Source organism: Orcinus orca, chromosome 17, assembly GCF_937001465.1.
Source record: "Orcinus orca chromosome 17, mOrcOrc1.1, whole genome shotgun sequence".
NCBI classification, from domain to species: Eukaryota; Metazoa; Chordata; class Mammalia; order Artiodactyla; family Delphinidae; genus Orcinus; species Orcinus orca.
In genome coordinates, this window is record NC_064575.1 from 409,938 (window position 1) to 428,960 (window position 19,023).

The following is a 19,023-nucleotide window of genomic DNA, read 5'->3' on the forward strand; positions in this document are numbered from 1 at the left end:
GTCAGCTCTGTCCGTGACCTCCCGGCTCAAGTCACTTGGCTGGTCTGGATTCCCTGGCTCCTCCGCTCTGAAATGAGACCCACGTCTGGGCTGCCCACACCCGGGGCTGCGCTTCATTCTCCACTCCACTCACCTCTTCAGAAATCTTAGGCCAGTGTAGACTCTTCCGGTCCCTTGCCCATCCCCCAAGACTGTGTGCTTCAGTCTCTGCCCTGAGATGTTGCCCTCACGCAGGCCCACCTGCTGACCGAGGCCAACGGGACGCACTCGCGTGACGGCTGGGGGTCGGGTGGGGCCACGTGATGACCGGACAGGCTGGTGCCTGACGATGAGTGTCGGCCACCCAGTACTGCCAGAGCCGCAGGCTTCTTAGGAAAACAGGAAACGAATTTTATATAAAATCCCTTAATTTTTAATATTTGCTGCTAATTTTTTAAAAAAATTTAACACTTTATAAACTAAAGAAAACACATGAGCCAGTGGAGCTCAGCCTGTGAGTAGCACTTTGCAGGCCCCCTGTTTCCATCGATTAGGGCAGCGAACTCACACGCGGACCGCCGAGGCTCTGAAAGTGCTCGGTTCAAGCCAGCCTCCTGCCTGTGCCAGCGGTTGTATCTCTGAAACGGAGCATTTGGTCTAACGCCTGTTAGTGTCCCCCATGACTCGCCCGTGGCGGGAGGCGGGGGTGCTGGCTGGACCGGGCCAGCGATTCACCACCTGGGCCCAGGCAGCCCCCCCCCCCGCCCACAAACAGGGAGCCCCCGGCACGGGCCTTTGCGCACAGCAGAGGCGCCCCTCCAGGGAGATGCCCTTGCCTCCTCCCCGTTCCCCATCCCGCCCCTTTACAAGTGCCTCGAGTTTTTAATTTTTCATAAACATAACTTTGATTTTAAATCAGGAGCAATGCATGGAAATACCCACATAGTACATAGTCTTTCCCCTTATTACCACTTTCCCCCTGTCTTCTTTTTCTTTCTTTTGTATTATTTTCCAGCCTTCTTTCAACTTCTCAAACATGGAAAAGCTCGTTGCCATCCCAGGTTCTGTGTGTGCTGTGCTCTCTGCTCTAAGTGTGCTTCTTTCAACCCTGTGCAGGGTGGGCTTCTCTTTCTTCAGGACACAGCTTAAAGATCACCTCTTGTAAGGAGCCTTCCCTAACCACCTGGCCAGGCCATTCCACCCCAGTGCTTTCTCACAGGCTCTCTGTTATTTCCCTCCTGTAATCCCACAGCCTGTGATTGTATGTTTACCTGTGCCAGGCCTTTCCCTAGGGAGGTTCAGAGGGCACCTGCACAGGCCTGGGCCTGCAGCAGTCCTGCTGTGTTTAGCACATAAATAGACACCCCTAAGGCCAGGGCACTGTTTGGGGTACATTGACAACCCCGTATGTGCCACTGTTACTCAAAATCTTGTGACACTGATTTTGAGGCTCTGCAGCCCTCTAGACCTCGCTACATCAAGCGCTTCTGTGTCTGACCCAGTAATTTTGTATTTGGCTCAGTTCTTGTGTTCAAGCAAATCAAGATGTCTTTTAAGAAAAAAAGAACAGCTCACAAGTAAGTCTACAAACTCAGAGAGTTTCCAGATACTCTCAGAACCTGGAAATAATGGCTACAGAGCCATTGTATTTTCTTACCCGGCGCATGCTAACTATCCAGAGGATCTCTGCTTACACAGTGGATTCTCCCCTTCGCGGAGTTTCAGCTGGAGAAAGCTGTAAAAAACAATCATGTGAAGCCTCTGGAAATTGTCCTAAGGGCATACAGCAAATGGGGAAACATTCCTTCAATGGAACCAAGAAAATCTGATAAATCTCACTAAGAACAGTGAGTCTGTGGCCCTTGAGCCCTGACCGCCCCCCCAACCACTGCTACTCTGAGGCTTTACTCCAGGGAGTGCAGTCAAGAAGACAACCCCCTCCCCTCAACTCCCAGTCCAGGGCACATTTCACTCTAGGAGGGCTGCCCACTAGCATCCCTTATCCTCAGGCCCCTGTTGCAGAAGCTCAACCCCAGGTGTGGTGGGCCAAGAATACTGGCCCAGTTGTCCTACCCCAGCCCGCCACAGGGTAGATGCACCACGCAGAGAGGCTAGTGTAGAAGACCAGCGCCACCCCCACTGCACCCACTCTAGAGCAGAGGTGTCAGTCCAGGCAAAGGGGGCACTGCCCAGAGGGAGACAGGTTATGGCGAAGAAGAAGAGCTCTGTAGGGCTGCATGAGATGGCGGGAGAATTCCATGCCCACGAGTGTTGTTGAAAACAATGAGGATCTTGGTGGAGAGAGGTTCAGAGAGTGCTTGTAATTTCCTGACCCTTTATCAACAAGCAAAGGACAGAGCAATGAAAAGTTAGCAGAGAGAATCAGGGAAAAGAGACCACCAAGAGCCCTCCTGGAATCACAGTCAGACTTGAGAGACAGGAAGGGTGTGCTCTCAGGAGCACTGACGGCCCGCATGGGAAGGTTGGGGTACGAGCCTCACTTCCCTGAAGGCCTCAGGACCACCTCCAACCACACTAGATGAACAGTTGGCTGCTTTGAACCAGGGGCAGCTCTGGGAAGCCAGACTTTAAAATCGCACACAGGTCTGGCCGTCTGACCTGCCCAAGGCCACATCTTCACAGGTGTGATTAGGGAGGGGAAATATGAGCTCTGGCCAAAGGAGAGGGATGAGGACAAAAACCTGCACTCCTTGAACTATGAGATCGACCTCCAAGACACACATGTCCAGTGGTAAAGATTAAAAGTCTGACTGGCTAAGGATGCTCAAGCACAGCCTTTCACTAACAAGTGGCTTCGCTGACCTAGGGGCAGCCTCTGGGTAGCCATGTGAAAAGATGAAAACAAGAAGACAATCTGAGTAGGACCATCAGAGACTGCAGCCTGCAGGGAAGAGCTGTGCAGACAGTCACTGAGCAAGTGAGTAAACTACATCATCAACCCTTGGCGGAGAGGAGTCAAGGATCCAGAGTTGCCGCAATTTACTATCCAGCACGCCCAGTTGTCAACCAAAAATTGCAAGGTTTGCAGAGAAACAGGGAAGCATGACCCATACATGAGGGAAAAAGCAGATGATAGAAGCCGCTTCTGAAGGGCCCAGTTGTTGGACTTAGCAGACAGAGATTTTAAAACAGCCATTATAAATACGTTCAAAGAGCAGAGGGAACCATGTCTCCAGACTACAGTGTGTAGATGACAGAGTCTAATCAAAAGGAGGATATCAGTAAAAAGACACAAACTGGAAAGAACCAAATGGAAACTCTGGAGTTGGAAAGTATAATAACTGATATGAAAAATTCACTAGATAGGCTCAACAGTAGATTTGAGCTGGAAGAAGAAAGAATCCATGGACTTGGATCTAGAATAATGGAGCTAGTGCAGCCCGAAGGAGAGACAGAATGAAAAGTGCTCACTTTGACAGCACTTACACCAAAATTGGAACATACAGAGAGTAGCATAGCCCCTGTGCACATGACATGCAGATTTGGGAAGCATTGCACATTTGTAAGCCCTTTGTCAAACTTAAAACTCTTCCCCAAGAAAAGAGGATTGTAATTTCAATAGGATGTTAAAACTTAATCTCAAATTGATGACTGCAGAGTATTTTAGCAATTAAAAAAATGCTTGTGAAGACTTTTTAATAACTTAGTCTTTATGAAGAATTAAAACATACCATGATTATCTCTGCACTATTATGGAAATCTCACAAGTGACAAATAAATATTCTAAGGGGAGAAAAGAATGAAGAACCTCAGAAATGTGGAACACCATTAAGTGCACCAATACACATGTAATGGGAGCACCAGAAGGGCAGGGGAGTGGGGGAGGGAACAGAAAAGATATTTGGAGTAATAATGGCTGAAGATGGCTCAAATTGGACTGGAAAACTTTACACATCCAAGAAACTCTATGAACTTGTAGTAGGATAAACCTAAAAAGACCCGTACCCAAATGCGTCATAGTCAAAATGTTGAAAGCCAAAGATAAAGTCTTGAAAGCAGCAAGTGAAAAGTGACTCCTGGTGTAACAAGGGACTTCTCGTTAGAAACAGTGGAAGACTAGAAGGCAGTGGGACAATATTCAGAATTCTGGAAGAAACAAATGACTTACATCCCACTTTCTTTTTGACCTCTAAATCCTGAGGTTAAGTCAGTAGGATTGAACATTAATTTTTCTACTTTAGGCAACTCAGCTCCTCATTTTTGTAAAATCCAAAGGCCACCATTGTTCATCTTCATTTTGAAGTATTCTAGCTTTTCACTTGTTTGATCCAGACCTAATTATAAGCCACAGAACCCTACTCTTTGTGTAAAATTTTCTTTTTCCAGTCAACCATGAGAAATGAGTTTGTACTATATAAATGTCTTATAGCTACAACATATTAAATAATGTCACACATATGGAAATGTTAAGACTAATATATTTAAGATAGATAGGACATTCTTCTGGGTACCACCTGCTACATATTGCTCCTGAACAGACTAAAACCATATAGGCATCAGGCGAGCAGTCAGGGATATTTCCTGGTGTTCTTGGGTATAAAATATCGTATTGCAAGAAGAATTGAACATAGTAATAATTGTATGTGATTTCAATGTATTTTTTTCTCCATAGATCTGATGAAGTAAATTTTAGAAAAGTTATTGCTAGCAACATTTTGGTGATAATTTTCAAGGAATACCTATTAATATCTTTGAATATTAGTGTTTGATAAAACATAATTTGAAATGTTTTAAATGGAAGTAGATTTCTACGGTGGATCTACAGTGGATTTCTAGTGAAGGAGAAGGAAATTCTGGTCTCTGTACTGAATCAAAAACTGTCTCCTAAAAGAGCAAATGTGGATCCTTTTTTGTAGAGTCTGCCTTCTCGTGCAAGATGCCCTTGGACTCTTCAGTGAGGTGCACTCGGAGGGCGCCGTCCTGAAGGACAGGGAGTTGGAGGGCAAGTCCTGCAGGCTGGCGGGAATGAAGGTTCTGCAAAAGGTCACCAGAGGAAGGTGAGGACACCACAGTAGCATCCAGTTTGCTACAGTAACATCTGTAATTTCATTTTTAAAGACAATAAACTAGGATCCTAGAGTCTGCCTCTAAGACAAGGCCACGAGTTGGGTGGAGCCCATGAAGTACTTATGGAAGAAAAATTATCATTGACAACAAAAATAATTATGCAGGTTTAGTGATTCACAATTTTATTAAAATTAGGATTAAAAATGTCATATATATGTATTTTAATTCTAAAGTTTTTTCTTTATTTTTCCTTATCTGTACTAATAAGGCAGCTTTGCATGAGTCAGTTATGTAAGTTGAAAATATAACTGAGTGAAAAGGCATTTTATAAGTGTTAAGCAAAACTCTTAATTTGTCACGTTTTTTGCTTTCCATAGCAAGAAAGCTTGTTTTCTGTCACGTTTCGTGGCTCCTCGCGCTAGATGTTTTGGGTGGCGGTGGTACATAGATCTGGCCCCAGCGTGGGTTGTTCCATTCCAGTGAGCATCTTAATCTATGAATTAGGGAGCAGAAGAAACCTTTTCGGTGGAACGATCCAGTCATATAGAGAATTAGTGTAAACGGTGAATTTGGGTTTCTCTCATCATAGCCTCTTTCCTCAAGCAGTGTGTAATTTTAGCTGTCTTAATGCTACTGTCTTACTTAGAGCAACGTCTGAGCTTGTAACAGTGCGGGTGGGAGGAGCCGTTGGGAGGCGCCTTGGGAGGAGCCTTGGGAGGCGCCTGTTGGGAGGAGCCCTTGGGAGGCTCTGTTGGGCAGCGCTCCTAGTCCAGTGGTCTGCATACCGGCCCTTCCGGCCGTGCTCCGTCCAAACTGACTGGCAGCCCGCTTTCGCCGGCCCCGCCCTGTGCCGCATGTGTCTCTCACGTGCCGCTGAGTGGCGGCTCCACCCAGGACCCTGTTTTCCTGAAGGACAGGCCCCTGTGAGCCCTGCATTGATTCATGTACACTCGGCTCGTAACAAATGCTTCGTTTTGCTTACAGGGAGGCTGTGTTACAGTGTAATTGCCTTATGGATTAGGGAGGGAGCTGCCCAGATATTTGGAAAGCTTAAGTGGGTCACATGAACCTTATCGTTTCGAAGGCTGAACCCCATGTAGTCCTCAGTTTCAGAATCACAGGCATCTGGAAAGACCGTGTGTAGTGGTGGTAAGTGAGGTGCTGCTGTGGCGTTGGCCTGACGGCGTTAACCCCACCGGGGCCATGTAGACCTCCCTGACATACATTCGGCACCAGCCTCGCACCTGAGCACGCCGGGGTACTGGGGCTCCCCATCTCGGGCGCCTCAGTGGAGCCCCTCCAGCTGGCAGGTGTCCTGGTGTCCTGCAGGCCAGAGGAGTCCACTCCTGGGGACGTACTTCCTGCTGGCGACTGGGGGACCCAACTCCAGGGAAATACTCCTGGGGACTGACAGAGCCAGGAGGGGTCCAGGGGCTTTGCTCTAAAAAGTACATGCTTTGCTACCATGATGCTATACAGCCATATGTGTACCTAATGTTTAATCTGGTTTTTGTGGGTTACACTGGAAGCCTTGCTACTATCTACAACATTGCCATAGGAAATGTTTTTTCCACGGGAAATGCACTGACTATTCTGAACAATTCATTTACAAACTTTTGGAACCCATCCATTTTTAAGTTGGACTAAAATTTGACTAAGTATTGGATACTTTTTTAGGTTGGAATTAATTTCTTTATCCTATGTGTTTAACTTTATTTTAGCATGCAACTATCCAAATAAATATTAAGATTGTCTTTTTGTTCTTTTGGAAGCTGTATTTCTTCAAAACAAATTATTAAATAGTTTTGGAATGCTGAATGTTATAATTGCCTATTAGTGACATCATCCACTGTCAGTCATCCATCCACGGCCCAGTAAACACAAATTGTCTCTTTTCTTCCCCCCCAATTATTGTTTCATAGCAACTCTCATAAACCTTAACAAAATATATTTCTGATAAACCTCAATGAAATACACTTAGTTCCCAGAATTCAAGCTAAAATGATTAATTATAATTATATAATTCCAATATCTAATATAGAAAATTATTTTTTGCCATTTGGAAGATAGTTTTACGTTTGGGCTGATCGTGGAGCCTTTGAAATCTTAACTCCCCGGTCTCATCTGGTCCACAGTCACAGTGACGGAAGTCACTGCTCCCTGTGGCGCTTTGGGTGGACTGGCGGCCTTGGGGCTGGGCCTGTGCAGGGCGTCCCACCCTGTTCACCTGCCGCCTTGGGAAGAGTTGCAGGAAAACAGCTGTCATGTCTGTCGCATTTCTCTGACCGCTTTTTGGAGTTGTGTGTCCATACTGACTCGTTAGGGTGAGAAGAGTCAGAAAAATACCCTGGATGTAAAGGAAAAGACCATTTTAAAACAACACTGCTGAGGCATGTGCCTCTCCCTGGCTCTCTGCGTCCCTGGAGGACTCCAGGCTGTTTGTCCAGGGGCTGAGGCGTGTCCCCTGACCTTTGTCCTCCCAGGTGGCCTCTGCAACAGTTTAGAGGTCAGACAGGCTGAAAACTCACTTTACTTTTGTGTCTTAGTTCTGTGTATGAGCTTTATCTTTTTATTGCTGATTATTATGTGCTCTTTTTTTTTATGTGATAGGGTAATACTGAGGGAAAAAAGATTTTCTGCAACATCTTAATCCTATAAGTATGGAAAATATAGTTAGCATATTTTTGGCGGGGGAGAGGAACCTCTTTCAATTCAAAGTCCTGCTAATACTTATGTTCCTACTTGTTAAAACAAAAGCCACTAATCTGTCTAAAAATACATTATTAATGTATGTGACTATTTTATTTAGATCTCTTTAAGAGTAACGTACTGGAGAAGACTGTTGCAGAGCACTTAGTCAGCACTCACCGTATACAGAGGGGTCTATCTGAGTGCTGAGAATGACAGGGAAGCAACTAACAAGATCTTTGACCATGAATTGCCTCCTTTTGAACTGGAGACTAGACCTGCCCAGGGATCCTGGGCGGTTGTTGCTTTAAGTGATGGGGCCTTAAATGGCTGGTCTTTTCCTCAAATTGGTAAGATGTTATCTGTGAAGACATAAAAGTAGGATTAGGAGAAAGTATAATTCAGTCATCTGTTCGTTAAATATTTAGGACCTCTTTGTGCTATGCCCCTGGCTGGTTGCTGCTGTGCTAGAGTTTTGGGATTTATCTGAAACCACAATATACTGAAATAAAAAGTCAGCTAGACAAAGCCTTAAATCCTATTATTAGGGATTCTGCATTGATCCAAGAGAAAATTAGGGCCCCTAGGAGTTTTTGAGAGAAGAAGAGGTAATAAAAATGAAAATAGAGTTAAGATTATTCTACTCTTGTACTTTTAATAGATTTGAAATAGAAGGAGGGATTGGGCAGGGGTGCAGATTTGGAAACTTCTGCAGCAGTTGAGGGCAGGAGAAGGAAGAACGCATCACCACTGATTTTTAACTTCCAGTAGCTTCGGGGGCCAGGGGGGTGGGTGGCGCTCTCCTGGGAGCTGTGGTGATGCCAGGAGTGTAAAATAGCCCCTTTCTCCCAGAGCTCATGGACCAGCAGGAGAGCCAGGAGGAGGTCTCGAAAGACACCAACCGGCGAGTGCCAGTTACAGAGCAGCCACTTTGCCCGGCTCAGAGGGCGGGTTCAGATTTGGGAACCCTGGAGAGAACGGGAGGGGCCTGGGGCTGAGGACAGGAGGGCGGGAGGACACGCCCCCTGATCTAGCCATCCACTCACCCCCTGGAGCGGGTCCATCTGGTCAGCTTTGAGGATAGAGTGAGGGGTTGGGCACGTTGAGGGGGGTGTATTTCAGAGAACGGTCCGATTAATAGTTACTGTTTAAATGCCAGCTTTTGTTTTAAAGGTAACAGATTAAGTACTGATAAACTTTAAGTTAGAAGCCAGGCTTAGTTAACATGATCACAAACTAACCCCATGGTCAGGAAACAGAAGGCCGAAGCCCCCATGCTGCTCCCCAGCCCGGTGCCCTTAGGGCTGTTGGTCTGGCCCGGGGTTGGGGGGGGCGGGGGGGGACAGAGCACTCTCCCGTTCTCCGGGTGGCGCCTTTGTCTCTTGCAGCCGCTGCTTTGGGTCCAGTGCTCAGGGCTGTGTGGGATTCTCAGGACCTGTGTCCCACCAGAGGGGTATATTGTCATGTAAACTTGAGTGACATTTTAGCAATAATACACAAGCGTTAACAGTGGTCTGAGGAGCCCTGGGATGGCTCCCCCAGCTGGCCTGTGCTGTGTCCCAGCTGCTCAGCTCTGAGTCCCAGCGGTTTCTTGACATGCAGACCTGGTCTTGCCCCTCTGCATGGTGTAGACCATTGTGGATTAGGACGCCTCGTGGCCAGTGTCTGAGGCTGGCCTTCCCATCATAACGCTCTGTTTCTCGCTCACCATTGTGTTTCCTGTATGTGGCTCAATTCCTGGTACTCGAGAGGCTCATAATAAGTATTTGTGGAATGCACATTCGTTGTCTGCTTGGGTTCATCTTAGATTCTCCTCAACGAGATTTGAATGTGTACACTTGTACTTTCTGAGCAGTAATTATTGGTGCTCAATTTTAGTGGGAAGAATAGAGACTAAGTTGGTCCCAAGACCAGTGTCCAGTGCAGGGTGAGGACCACGCCTTTTGTGCACCTTGGACTCAAGACCCTGGGTCCTCCTCACTAATAAGTCTAGTGGGTAACGCCTGAGGTTGTTGTGAAAGCACTTTATCCAGGATGGGATCCCATCTTATGGAGGAGGGCCTGGATCAGGTGAGGGTGACTGGTCAGAGGTCAGGCTCCACTGTGACTTTGGGCACCAGGGCGTTGGTCTCCTGGGAGACCCTGTGTGACCCACGTACATGGAGGTGCAGCAGAGGGAGTTTTTAGGGATCGTCCAGCACAAGTCGATGCGTGTGGGTTAGGGTCGTTGTGGAGGGATCATCTCAGTTGCTCCTTTAACAGGAAATAAGCAGTGGTGAGAGCTCTCCTGGGGAAAGAAACTTCAGTGGCAATTTCCTTCCTTTGATTTCCCCTCTTCAGAAAGGCTGCCTCTTAAAGAGACAGAATTCCCTTGGGGTTTGAGGTCCAGAATCTTTTTGCTCATTGCTGTGGTTGGAAATCCTCTTTTAAGGGGACATACTTAAGAATTCTTTCATCATTTTGAAAAATAAAATTGTTGCCGGTAGGTTCACCACCCAAGTTAATGGCAGGAGAGTAAAATGTCACCGAAAGAGAATGTACTAAATCCTGAAACCAGTGATGCTCAAAGAACTGCCCGAAAAGAACGAAGCACTGACCCGTGTGAAACATGGTGCTGAGTGAAAGAAGCCCACACAAAAGGCCACACGTTGTGGGATCCCGTTTATATGAAACGAACAGAACAGACAAGCCCATGGTGACAGGACGCAGGTTGGTGGTGGCCAGGAGGAGGGGAGCAGGGAGTGACCGCTGACGGGCACAGGGTCTGATGGGGTGATGGCGACATTCTGGGGCTAGACAGCACTGTGCATGTGCTAAATGCCGCTGAACTGTGCACTTCAAAATGGTTAATTTTATGTTGAGTGAATTTCACCTCAGTCCTTAAAGGGGGCGGGGATGAACTGACTGCCTAAAAAGTGTTTACACTGAGTTATAAAAACAACTACAAATGTTTCATAAGTCCAGTTGGAGAAGAACTGTTTCTAAATGAAACATCTGGGCATAATTTCACATATCTCAAAAAGACCCAACTAGGGAATAGGGGCTCAGAAAGCAAATGCCGATTATTTAACCTTAACCATAAGGGTTATTTTGGAGAAATTAGGATATATGTTTAGTAAAATGGGCACCCCTCTAAATCAGTCATTACCTTTATTGTTCAATGAACAATCCTTAAGAAAACTATTGTATATCTATCTACCTAATCAGTGATAGAGACATTGACAAAGGGGAACACCAGCAGATTACAAAAGGCCTGACACACCCACCAGGTTGATCACAGGAAGAGGAGGGAAGAGAACCGCAGACCTCCTGAAAGAGACCTTTGAGCTGTGTAGGCCAAGCGTTAACTGTTGTCAAGATTACTGACCTAATAGTGTTTCAAAAACTATCCAGTAAAAATAAATTCACCCTTCCCTCAGTTAGGTAAAGAAGTTCTGCTCTGACTGGTCCTTGCATGTCTCTCTCCCTCAGTCATTCGTTAACACAGCACCTGGGTGTGGACGCAGGGATGAACTCACAGTTCAGTCTGACTTTCCAGTGGGGAAGCACTGACAGTCTAAGAAGATTTTTGCTGGAGTGGGTGGGGCTTCGCCGAGAAGGCCTTCAGGGTGTGACTTGTAGGTTCATCTGGTTGCTAGGCAGACACCCATGGAAGAGCACGTTCCCACCCATAAGTTCATTCCTGTTATCTTCTGACCAAAAATAGACTGTCATGCTGGAGCCAAGTGTTATCTAGCCTGGTGTCCTCATGTCCTCTGTAGCAGTTAATAGAGCATTCAGTAAATACCTGACTAAGAAATCAAGTCTGAACCAAAGCAAACTGTGCCAGTAGTTCTTGGCCACATAAGAATTCTTTCAGTAGCAATCTCAGAAGCGGCTCAGGGCTACCCCCTTGCTCCACCACCTTCCCCCAGTGACTGGGGGACAGAGTAGAACCCAGTTCACTTGGGGTGATTTGGCTGTGTCGGCCTGGCTGATGCGAGGGGACTTGCTGTTCAGAAGCAAACCCAAAGCTTCTGGAGGGAGCGTCGCTGGTCACTGAACGGAGGCATCAGAGGGGAAGTTGGGGGCCTTGGAACCACTGCCCCTGAGTCGCATCTTGACCCTCAGTGGTCAGCAGGACGAGTAGCTCTGCCTCCCCCCGGGGTTGGGTGGTTTGATGAGCTCACACGCGGAAGCGGCCCTGCACACCCTAAAACATGCAGAAGTAGTGGTTCTTCCCTCCCTCCTCCTCCTCTGTTTCTCTTTTCTAATTAACTGAAAAGTAAAACTCTGGCCAACATTGATGTAAGTCTTTCTTGTCTTGTTTTTACAAATAAAACAGGAAGAGAAAGATGAGTAACTTAGAAGAACTATAACTAGAAGTTGGGAGTGTTCCATTTTTTTCCAGGAAAGAAAATAAATCCAGTTGGAAATTGCTGGCCTTGTCAATTATCTGATAATAATGGGAGAGAATGGGTAATGAAGCCAGTGGAGTTAAAAAGTACAGAGAGATTTAGTTAAAACAGGGATCAAAGAAACCAGAAGGAAGATCTGCTGATACAAGAACATAAAAGCAACTGCTCCCTGTCCCTCCAGGTTAGTAATTTATCTGGTGAATTCACCTGGCAGCACAGTAAGCCTGGAATTCAGCAAATGGGCAGGAATTTTTTTTTTTTTTTTTTGCTTTTTCATTCATTCCTTCTCTTACAAATCTCAATACTCCCCCTCTCCCTGCACTATTCTCACAAAAATCATAATTACCTACCAGTAGGGGACCAGTAGTTTTAAAACTTTTGAACTTAAAAAAAATAGAATCCAAAGAGGAAGCTCCGTGTTAATAACAAACCAATGTGGAGCTATTCTGTTCAAAATTGGGAGGTGGTGTGTCGGGCCACCCAGCCCCCAGCCAGCTCCTAGGGCCATGTGATTGGAAAGTAAGCATTGAGGACTGATTGCAGCTCTGAACATTGCACACATCAGTAAGGTTCTTTCTCTCCCTCTCTCAGGGTAACAGCCTGTGGCAGTAGCTGTTATTGTGAGGGCCCTGGGTCATGTGATTCAGAAGCTAAGTGGGGTGTTCCTTGTTAATCTCACATATGAAGTGCAAATACTTAATTATGCTTCATTAAGTGCCTTCTCAAATTTGCAGAATCTTATGCATTTTTATCATAGGTAGAATACTCTTAAATCTTTATAAGTTTGCCAGTGAAATGCCTGTCTTTTCATGTGGGACACGGAAGAGGAAAGAAAAGAAGTTTCACTGTCACTGCAGCCCCTCTTTCCTTTCCTTCAACTATCCAACTAGATGGCAGATTAGGTGGTGGCATCGTTCACTATAGTTCACTACAGGCATCACCCGTGATGCCACCGCCAAATTCAGGACAAAATAAATTAGTCTTTATTGAAAAACAAATTATTGTGTTGTTAAATAAAGACCCTCAAGCTCCTGAAACTAAGTAATAACTTGGCTGCACGTCTGTGAGGTGGGCCTGGAGCCCGGTCCGTCAGAGTCCAGCGCCTGCATCTTTGGTGCTACAGCCTACACGTAATTACTTACAGTTTTAGGGGAATTCATTTCTGTAAATTTCCCATTTGCTTTATAGTCATAATCCCCGGCCCTCAAGTCAGAAATCTGAGCATTTCTTGTCAGGGGTGTTGATGTTAGATTCTTGGTGTTTTCCGTTGTTTTTGTTAAACAACAGCAGTGAGCCGTCTGTGCTGGAATTATCTTGAGTGGCCAGGAGGAGCATCAGATCCGTAGGAAATAATGACACTGGGGGCCTCAGGTCCAGTTCGGCATTTTTCTTTTCTGTTTACTTAGACACTTATTAATGAAAATACGACTTTTAAGAAAGATCATTTTCATTACTGTTTTTTTTTAAAGCAAGAGAATTTGCTCCTCTCCCTAGAATCACTGACAGTGGAGAGGATGGTCCCGAAGGCCCCTGGACCTGGACCGGGACTGCGTGTTGTGAGCAGCCTCAGATCAGGCACTTCAGCATTATGTGCAAGGGAGGTAGTAGGACAGCCGCCGCTTTCACTGGTTGCTGCTGTAAAAATAAGTCACACGAAGAGTAAAGGGAATTTAATACTCCCCTCTCCACTGGTGTTCACTCCACATCTTTCTCATGAACGTAGGCATGTCTGTAAACAAAGAAGAATGGTTGCTTTTCCCTTTGGTATCTTTAAGGGTGTCCCTTTCCAGTTTCTGCCTCTTCGCAGCAACAGACGTCAGTGTGTGCGCTCCTGTCTCCTTCTTTACGGTTCTTTATGGGGAAACACGCCAGACGTATGGGCGATCCCCAGTTGCAGAGTGCAGTGAACGACTGGTAGGGCCACCCATGAAGCCACCACCAAATTCAAGGAACAAAATGTGCTGGGTGTCCAGGCATCACCCCCAGCGTGCTCCTCCTGGTGACGCCCCGTCCCCCCAAGATCACTGCAGTCCTCTGGTTTCCTCCGTGGTTTTCTTTATAGCGTTCCCAATGGGAACAGCAGGCTGTCTTTGGAAGAGTGCATGAAGGGAGGCTACTTCACATGTGAGCTCATGGTAATAGAATAGACTGAGAAGACAGGTTTGTCTCAGGTATCAGAGCGCACTGGTGATAGCGTTTGGTCGAAAGTATACGCATCTATCAGAAAACCTGGGCTGACAGATTTTATGTGGAATGTGGCTGTTCCTGCTTCCACACTGGTGAGTAGATCATGTGACACTTTTGAAATGATAAGGACCACCTGGGAATGAGACCAGCCTAAGAACTGTCTGCAGTTCCAGATAGCAGCATGCAGCAAGAATTCCTTCCTTCCCTTGTAGCTGAGTGTGTGTGTGTGTGTGTGTGTGTGTGTGTGTGTGTGTCATTTCCTGCCGAGGTAGAACAGAAATGTGCAAAGAACTTGTTTTATGGGCTTCCCTGGTGGCGCAGTGGTTGAGAGTCCGCCTGCTGATGCAGGGGACATGGGTTCGTGCCCCAGTCCGGGAAGATCCCACATGCCGCGGAGCGGCTGGGCCCGTGAGCCATGGCCGCTGAGCCTGCACGTCCGGAGCCTGTGCTCCGCAACGGGAGAGGCCACAACAGTGAGAGGCCCACGTACCTCAAAAAAAAAAAGAACTTGTTTTATAATACAAAGTTGCACTAGTTAATATTTTTATATCCTAGATCTTGAGGAAAGAATCTAGATTAGGAAAGATATTTTTTAATATTACTAGCAGATAGCCTACAAAATGTGAGGCCTTCCAAAGTTACAAATTTATCTTTCATAGTTATATAATTTAAGCAGTGGTTCAAAGAAATAGTGCAGAAGGCTTAATTTCAGGTGTGTGTCTTTAATTTCCTTTCTTCAGTTTCTCTATCTGTTGAATAAAATTTGAAAAATATTGTCCTGAAATTCATTGAACTAGCCTTGGAAAATGTTTAGTAATTCCCCACATCTATAAGGTATTTGTGGGATATTCTTAGCAGAGAGTGGTCTCTGAGGTCAGAATGCCTGACCGACATGATGCCATCACTGTCTAATTCAGAAACAGTGTCATCACCCCCAAAAGAAACGCCTTCCCCACGAGCAGTCACTCCCCACCCTCCAGCCCCTGGCAACCACTAATCTGCACTCTGTCTCTGTGAATTTGCATATACTGAACACTTCGTATAAAGGAATCGTCCTGGCTTCTTCCACTGCGCATCATGTTTTTGAGGTTCATCCATGTTGTATCGTGTGTCAGTACTTCACTCCTTTTTATGGCTGCCTGATACTCTGTTGTATGGATGTACCAGACTTATTTATCCATTCATCAGTTGATGCACATTTGGGTTGCTTCCATGTTACTTTCTGGCTGTCATGAATAGTAATACAGCTATGAACATTCACGATGCACATATGGACATAAGTCTTCGGTTCTCTTGGGTAGATAGCTAGAAGTGGGATTGCTGGGTCGATGCCAAAGTGTTTTCCAAAGTGACTGCCCCATTTTCCTGTCTCACCAGCATAATGATGTAGTTTAGTCGCTGATTATCTAACCTCCTCAGGATCTCAAGGTTGCCATGGCTCCCATCAGTTTGCTCATGATCTCCTGGGCCATCTGGTAGTGTCTGCTCTGGCAGCCAAACCTCTGAAGGAAATGCATTTCAGTATCAAGGCAAAAGTTTGTTTAGTTGATTCGAGGTTGTCTCGTGTGTGTATGAGGGTGACATAAAAGGACGTAAGGTGACACAAGCTACCTTCTGGAAGACAGTCGAGGGCACAGAGGGAGATGGAGGGAGGGAGGCAGATGGTAGAGAGTGGATCTTGAGTGGCGCACTTCCAGGCTTCATGGTCTCAGGACCCCTTAATACTCGTCAAAATTACTGAGACCCCCAAGGAGATTTTTTAAATGTGGTTATATTGATCAATAACTACTATATTAGAAAATAAAATGGAAAAAATTAAATATTTATTAGTTCACCTAAAAATCCTAAAAATAAACCCATTAAATAATAACAAATAGAATTTTTATGAAAAATATTTTCTAAACCAAGACAACCTTAGTGAGAAGAGTAGCCTTATTTTATGTTCTCTGCAGATCTCTTTAATGTCTGGACTAACAGAAAACAATGGATTGTCATCTCTGCTCTGCATTCAGTCAGTCCTGTATTGTACATAGTGTAGCCTCTAGAAAACTCCACTGTACACTCACGAGAGAAGGGGAAATAAGGTCTCAGGACATAGTTCTGGCCTTGCGGGTCCCTTGAAAGGGTCTTACAGACCCAGGGGTCTCCAGACCCCACTTTCAGAATCCCTGGTCTGAAATATTCCATCTCCAGGTAATCTGTCTTATTAGAAAGCCATGAGTACTACATAACAGTAGGTACAGAGAAATTAGCAACTGCACGGAAAAATTTCAGGAACATTTTACAACCAATATAAATGCTTCGTTTAAAAAAAATATTCTGAGATCTCTGAGGATGAATTAACTCAGTGAACAGGTTGCGTCCCATCTTGAGGGTGACGTCACCATTGTGGTTTAAATCTTCTGCAGCAAATTCCACTCCACCCACACCCAAAAGAAAGTGATTCAGGCAGTCTTAGATTATCCGGTGAAGATTTGGGAGTAGTTAGATGAGGCAGTATCAGATGGAAAAATAACTCTAAAATAACATAGAAAACAGGCCTGGTGAGCAGGCGTGTCGGGGAACAACCTGGTGAGCTCAGGGAGAGCTCTCCGCCGTGCTTCCTCCCCATGGGCTGCAGCCGGGGACCTGCTTCCAGGTGACACTGGCCGTCGCCCTTGGTACAGGGAGGCTGCGCCAGTCTATAAAATCAGTGTGAAATATGTACATTCAGCATCCTTTCGGGTAGTGGTGAGGCCAGAGCCCCTGCTCCTTCCCCGTCTATCTCTGATGTTCCTAAAACTCCTCTTGCTGTCATCCTCAGGCACACTCTGTTCTCGTGGCCTCTTCTTTGCGCCAGGCAGCGCTGCCATGGCTGCCCCAGGACTAGCCCCGGTCCTCTTCCTCTTGTCAGAGCAGCCGAGAGCGTCGGGTTAAGGGTTAAAGGCTGCCTTTCTCAGCCAGAAATTCAGCAGTTGATGTGGGGTCTCGGCTTGATCGTTTTCCCTGGAGGGCAAACCTGGGCTCTCGTCCGTCCAGGAGAGACACCTGCATGTGGGCATCATTTCAGACTCTTACGCTGAATTTGTGAGACTTTTTTCGGAGATGGCCTCAAGTCGGTCTCCTCCCTTTGTGACTCATTTGTGTATTTTCTACTTAGATTTTTACAGCTTCCAGAATATCCCACAAACAACAAAATGCAGGCAACAGAATGGGTTTTCTCATTCTAAGAAATCAGTAACTTTGCTCCAGGTAAGTATCTCTGTCTGTGTACTAACACTTAATAATCTTTGCAGCACTTTTTTCTCTCTTAGGGAGCTGGTAATTATTAAAACAACAAATCAGGGCTTCCCTGGTGGCACAGTGGTTGGGAGTCCGCCTGCCGGTGCGGGGGACACGGGTTCGTGCCCCGGTCCGGGAAGATCCCACATGCCGCGGAGCGGCTGGACCCATGAGCCATGGCCGCTGGGCCTGCGCATCCGGAGCCTGTGCTCCGCAGCGGGAGGGGCCGCAGCAGTGAGAGGCCCGCGTACCACAAAAAAAAAACAAAATAGAAAATGTTTTTGAAGTTAACTACAGTGCTCTGTATTTGTAATTTTTTTACTTGCAAATGAGTTGGAAAATGTTGTCTTGTTTTGTTTTAATCAATACCCCAAGGCCTTTGAGCATGAACAAGGTAGTCAGCCAGCCAGGCTTGTGTCCCAGCCTGTAGAAGGCATGTGTCCCAGGCGGCTGGCTGTTTCTAGCTACCTCGTGCTGCTGCACCCTCCCAGAAGGCCTGCGCTGCTCCCACCCGCCTCAGCCGCTGCAGGTTTAGAAGTGGGAGCATCAGAGTCCTGCAGGGAGCACAGCGGGGCCAGGAGGTTTCAGGACTCACCTGCAGTGCAGATGAAGGCGTCCGCTCTGCGCCCCATCAGGCTCCAGGCCCCCCAGAGCGAACACCCAGCTCCAGAAGCACGGGGAGTGGGAGCCCCGAGGCCTGGCCCTGAGGAGCAGTATTCCCGCTGACCTGCCACCTCTGCTGCGGTCCCAAGTCTCAAGCAGTCCGGTTAGATTCAAAGAGTGTGGTGCGGCCAGCCTCCTCCGGCTCTCCTGGGGGGTCTCCCCAAGTGAAGATGTGCGAGAAGGCACCTCTTAACACTTGCAGCAGCTGGTCACACTCAGAGGCGGCCTTTGCCTTGGAGAGAGTGGAAGAGCTGAGCCCGCCCTAGAGGAGGCCCTGGGTCCTGGGCCACAGGGACTGTCTGGGGGAGTGTGCTCGGCTCCCTCCAGGGCACTCCACTCACCAGCCGCGTTTGCCTTCGCAAAGGTCACTTTTCAAGTTTACCCACCTTTCCCACTAGGAAAGTTCATCTTTAGGTAATTTTTCTAAAAGTCTAAGATTTAGTGAAGGCAGCTGCAGTAAAAGCCTGTTGGCAGATAGATTATGACCTGTTTCTTGAGGAAATTAAGGTATCCTTTCTCCATTATTTGCTCACAAGGTTATATGGAAGACAAAGAGTATTTGAAATTTAGACTTTCCCAGACTTAGCAAATAGATAATAAAAGCCTGACTCTCTCTCAGTAGTATTCTACCACTTTCTGAAGTCACCAAGACGGCCAGTCCAGTTGGTAAAAGCAGGCATTTAGCTTCAAGCAGATGTGCAGAGAATGACAAGGGGGTGTGTTTGTTTTTTCTCTGCAAGTCCACCTGGATTAGTAGTTTTTGTTGTCCTGGCCCAGCTTTTCTTTGAGTAGTTTCATCATCGGGCTGGGGGGTGGGGAG

At 46.6% G+C, this 19,023-nt stretch overlaps 1 protein-coding gene and 1 pseudogene across 15 annotated transcripts in view; both read left to right on the forward strand.

The window, feature by feature from the left end:
* Positions 1 to 19,023, forward strand: part of SPIDR (scaffold protein involved in DNA repair) — a 353,215-nt gene that overhangs the window by 305,428 nt on the left and 28,764 nt on the right. For 14 of the 15 annotated variants that reach the window (XR_007472561.1, XR_007472562.1, XM_033437698.2 and 11 more), the window contains one exon: positions 4,857 to 4,997. The exons of the other annotated variant lie outside the window; for it this stretch is intronic. Coding sequence is in view for 12 of the 14 variants with exons in the window: in XM_033437698.2 (XP_033293589.2) it covers positions 4,857 to 4,997 (141 nt within the window). In the remaining 2 variants the exon portion in view is untranslated. The remainder of the gene's footprint in view (positions 1 to 4,856; positions 4,998 to 19,023) is intronic. 15 annotated transcript variants of the gene reach the window in all.
* Positions 3,404 to 3,504, forward strand: LOC117203353 (uncharacterized; annotated as a pseudogene).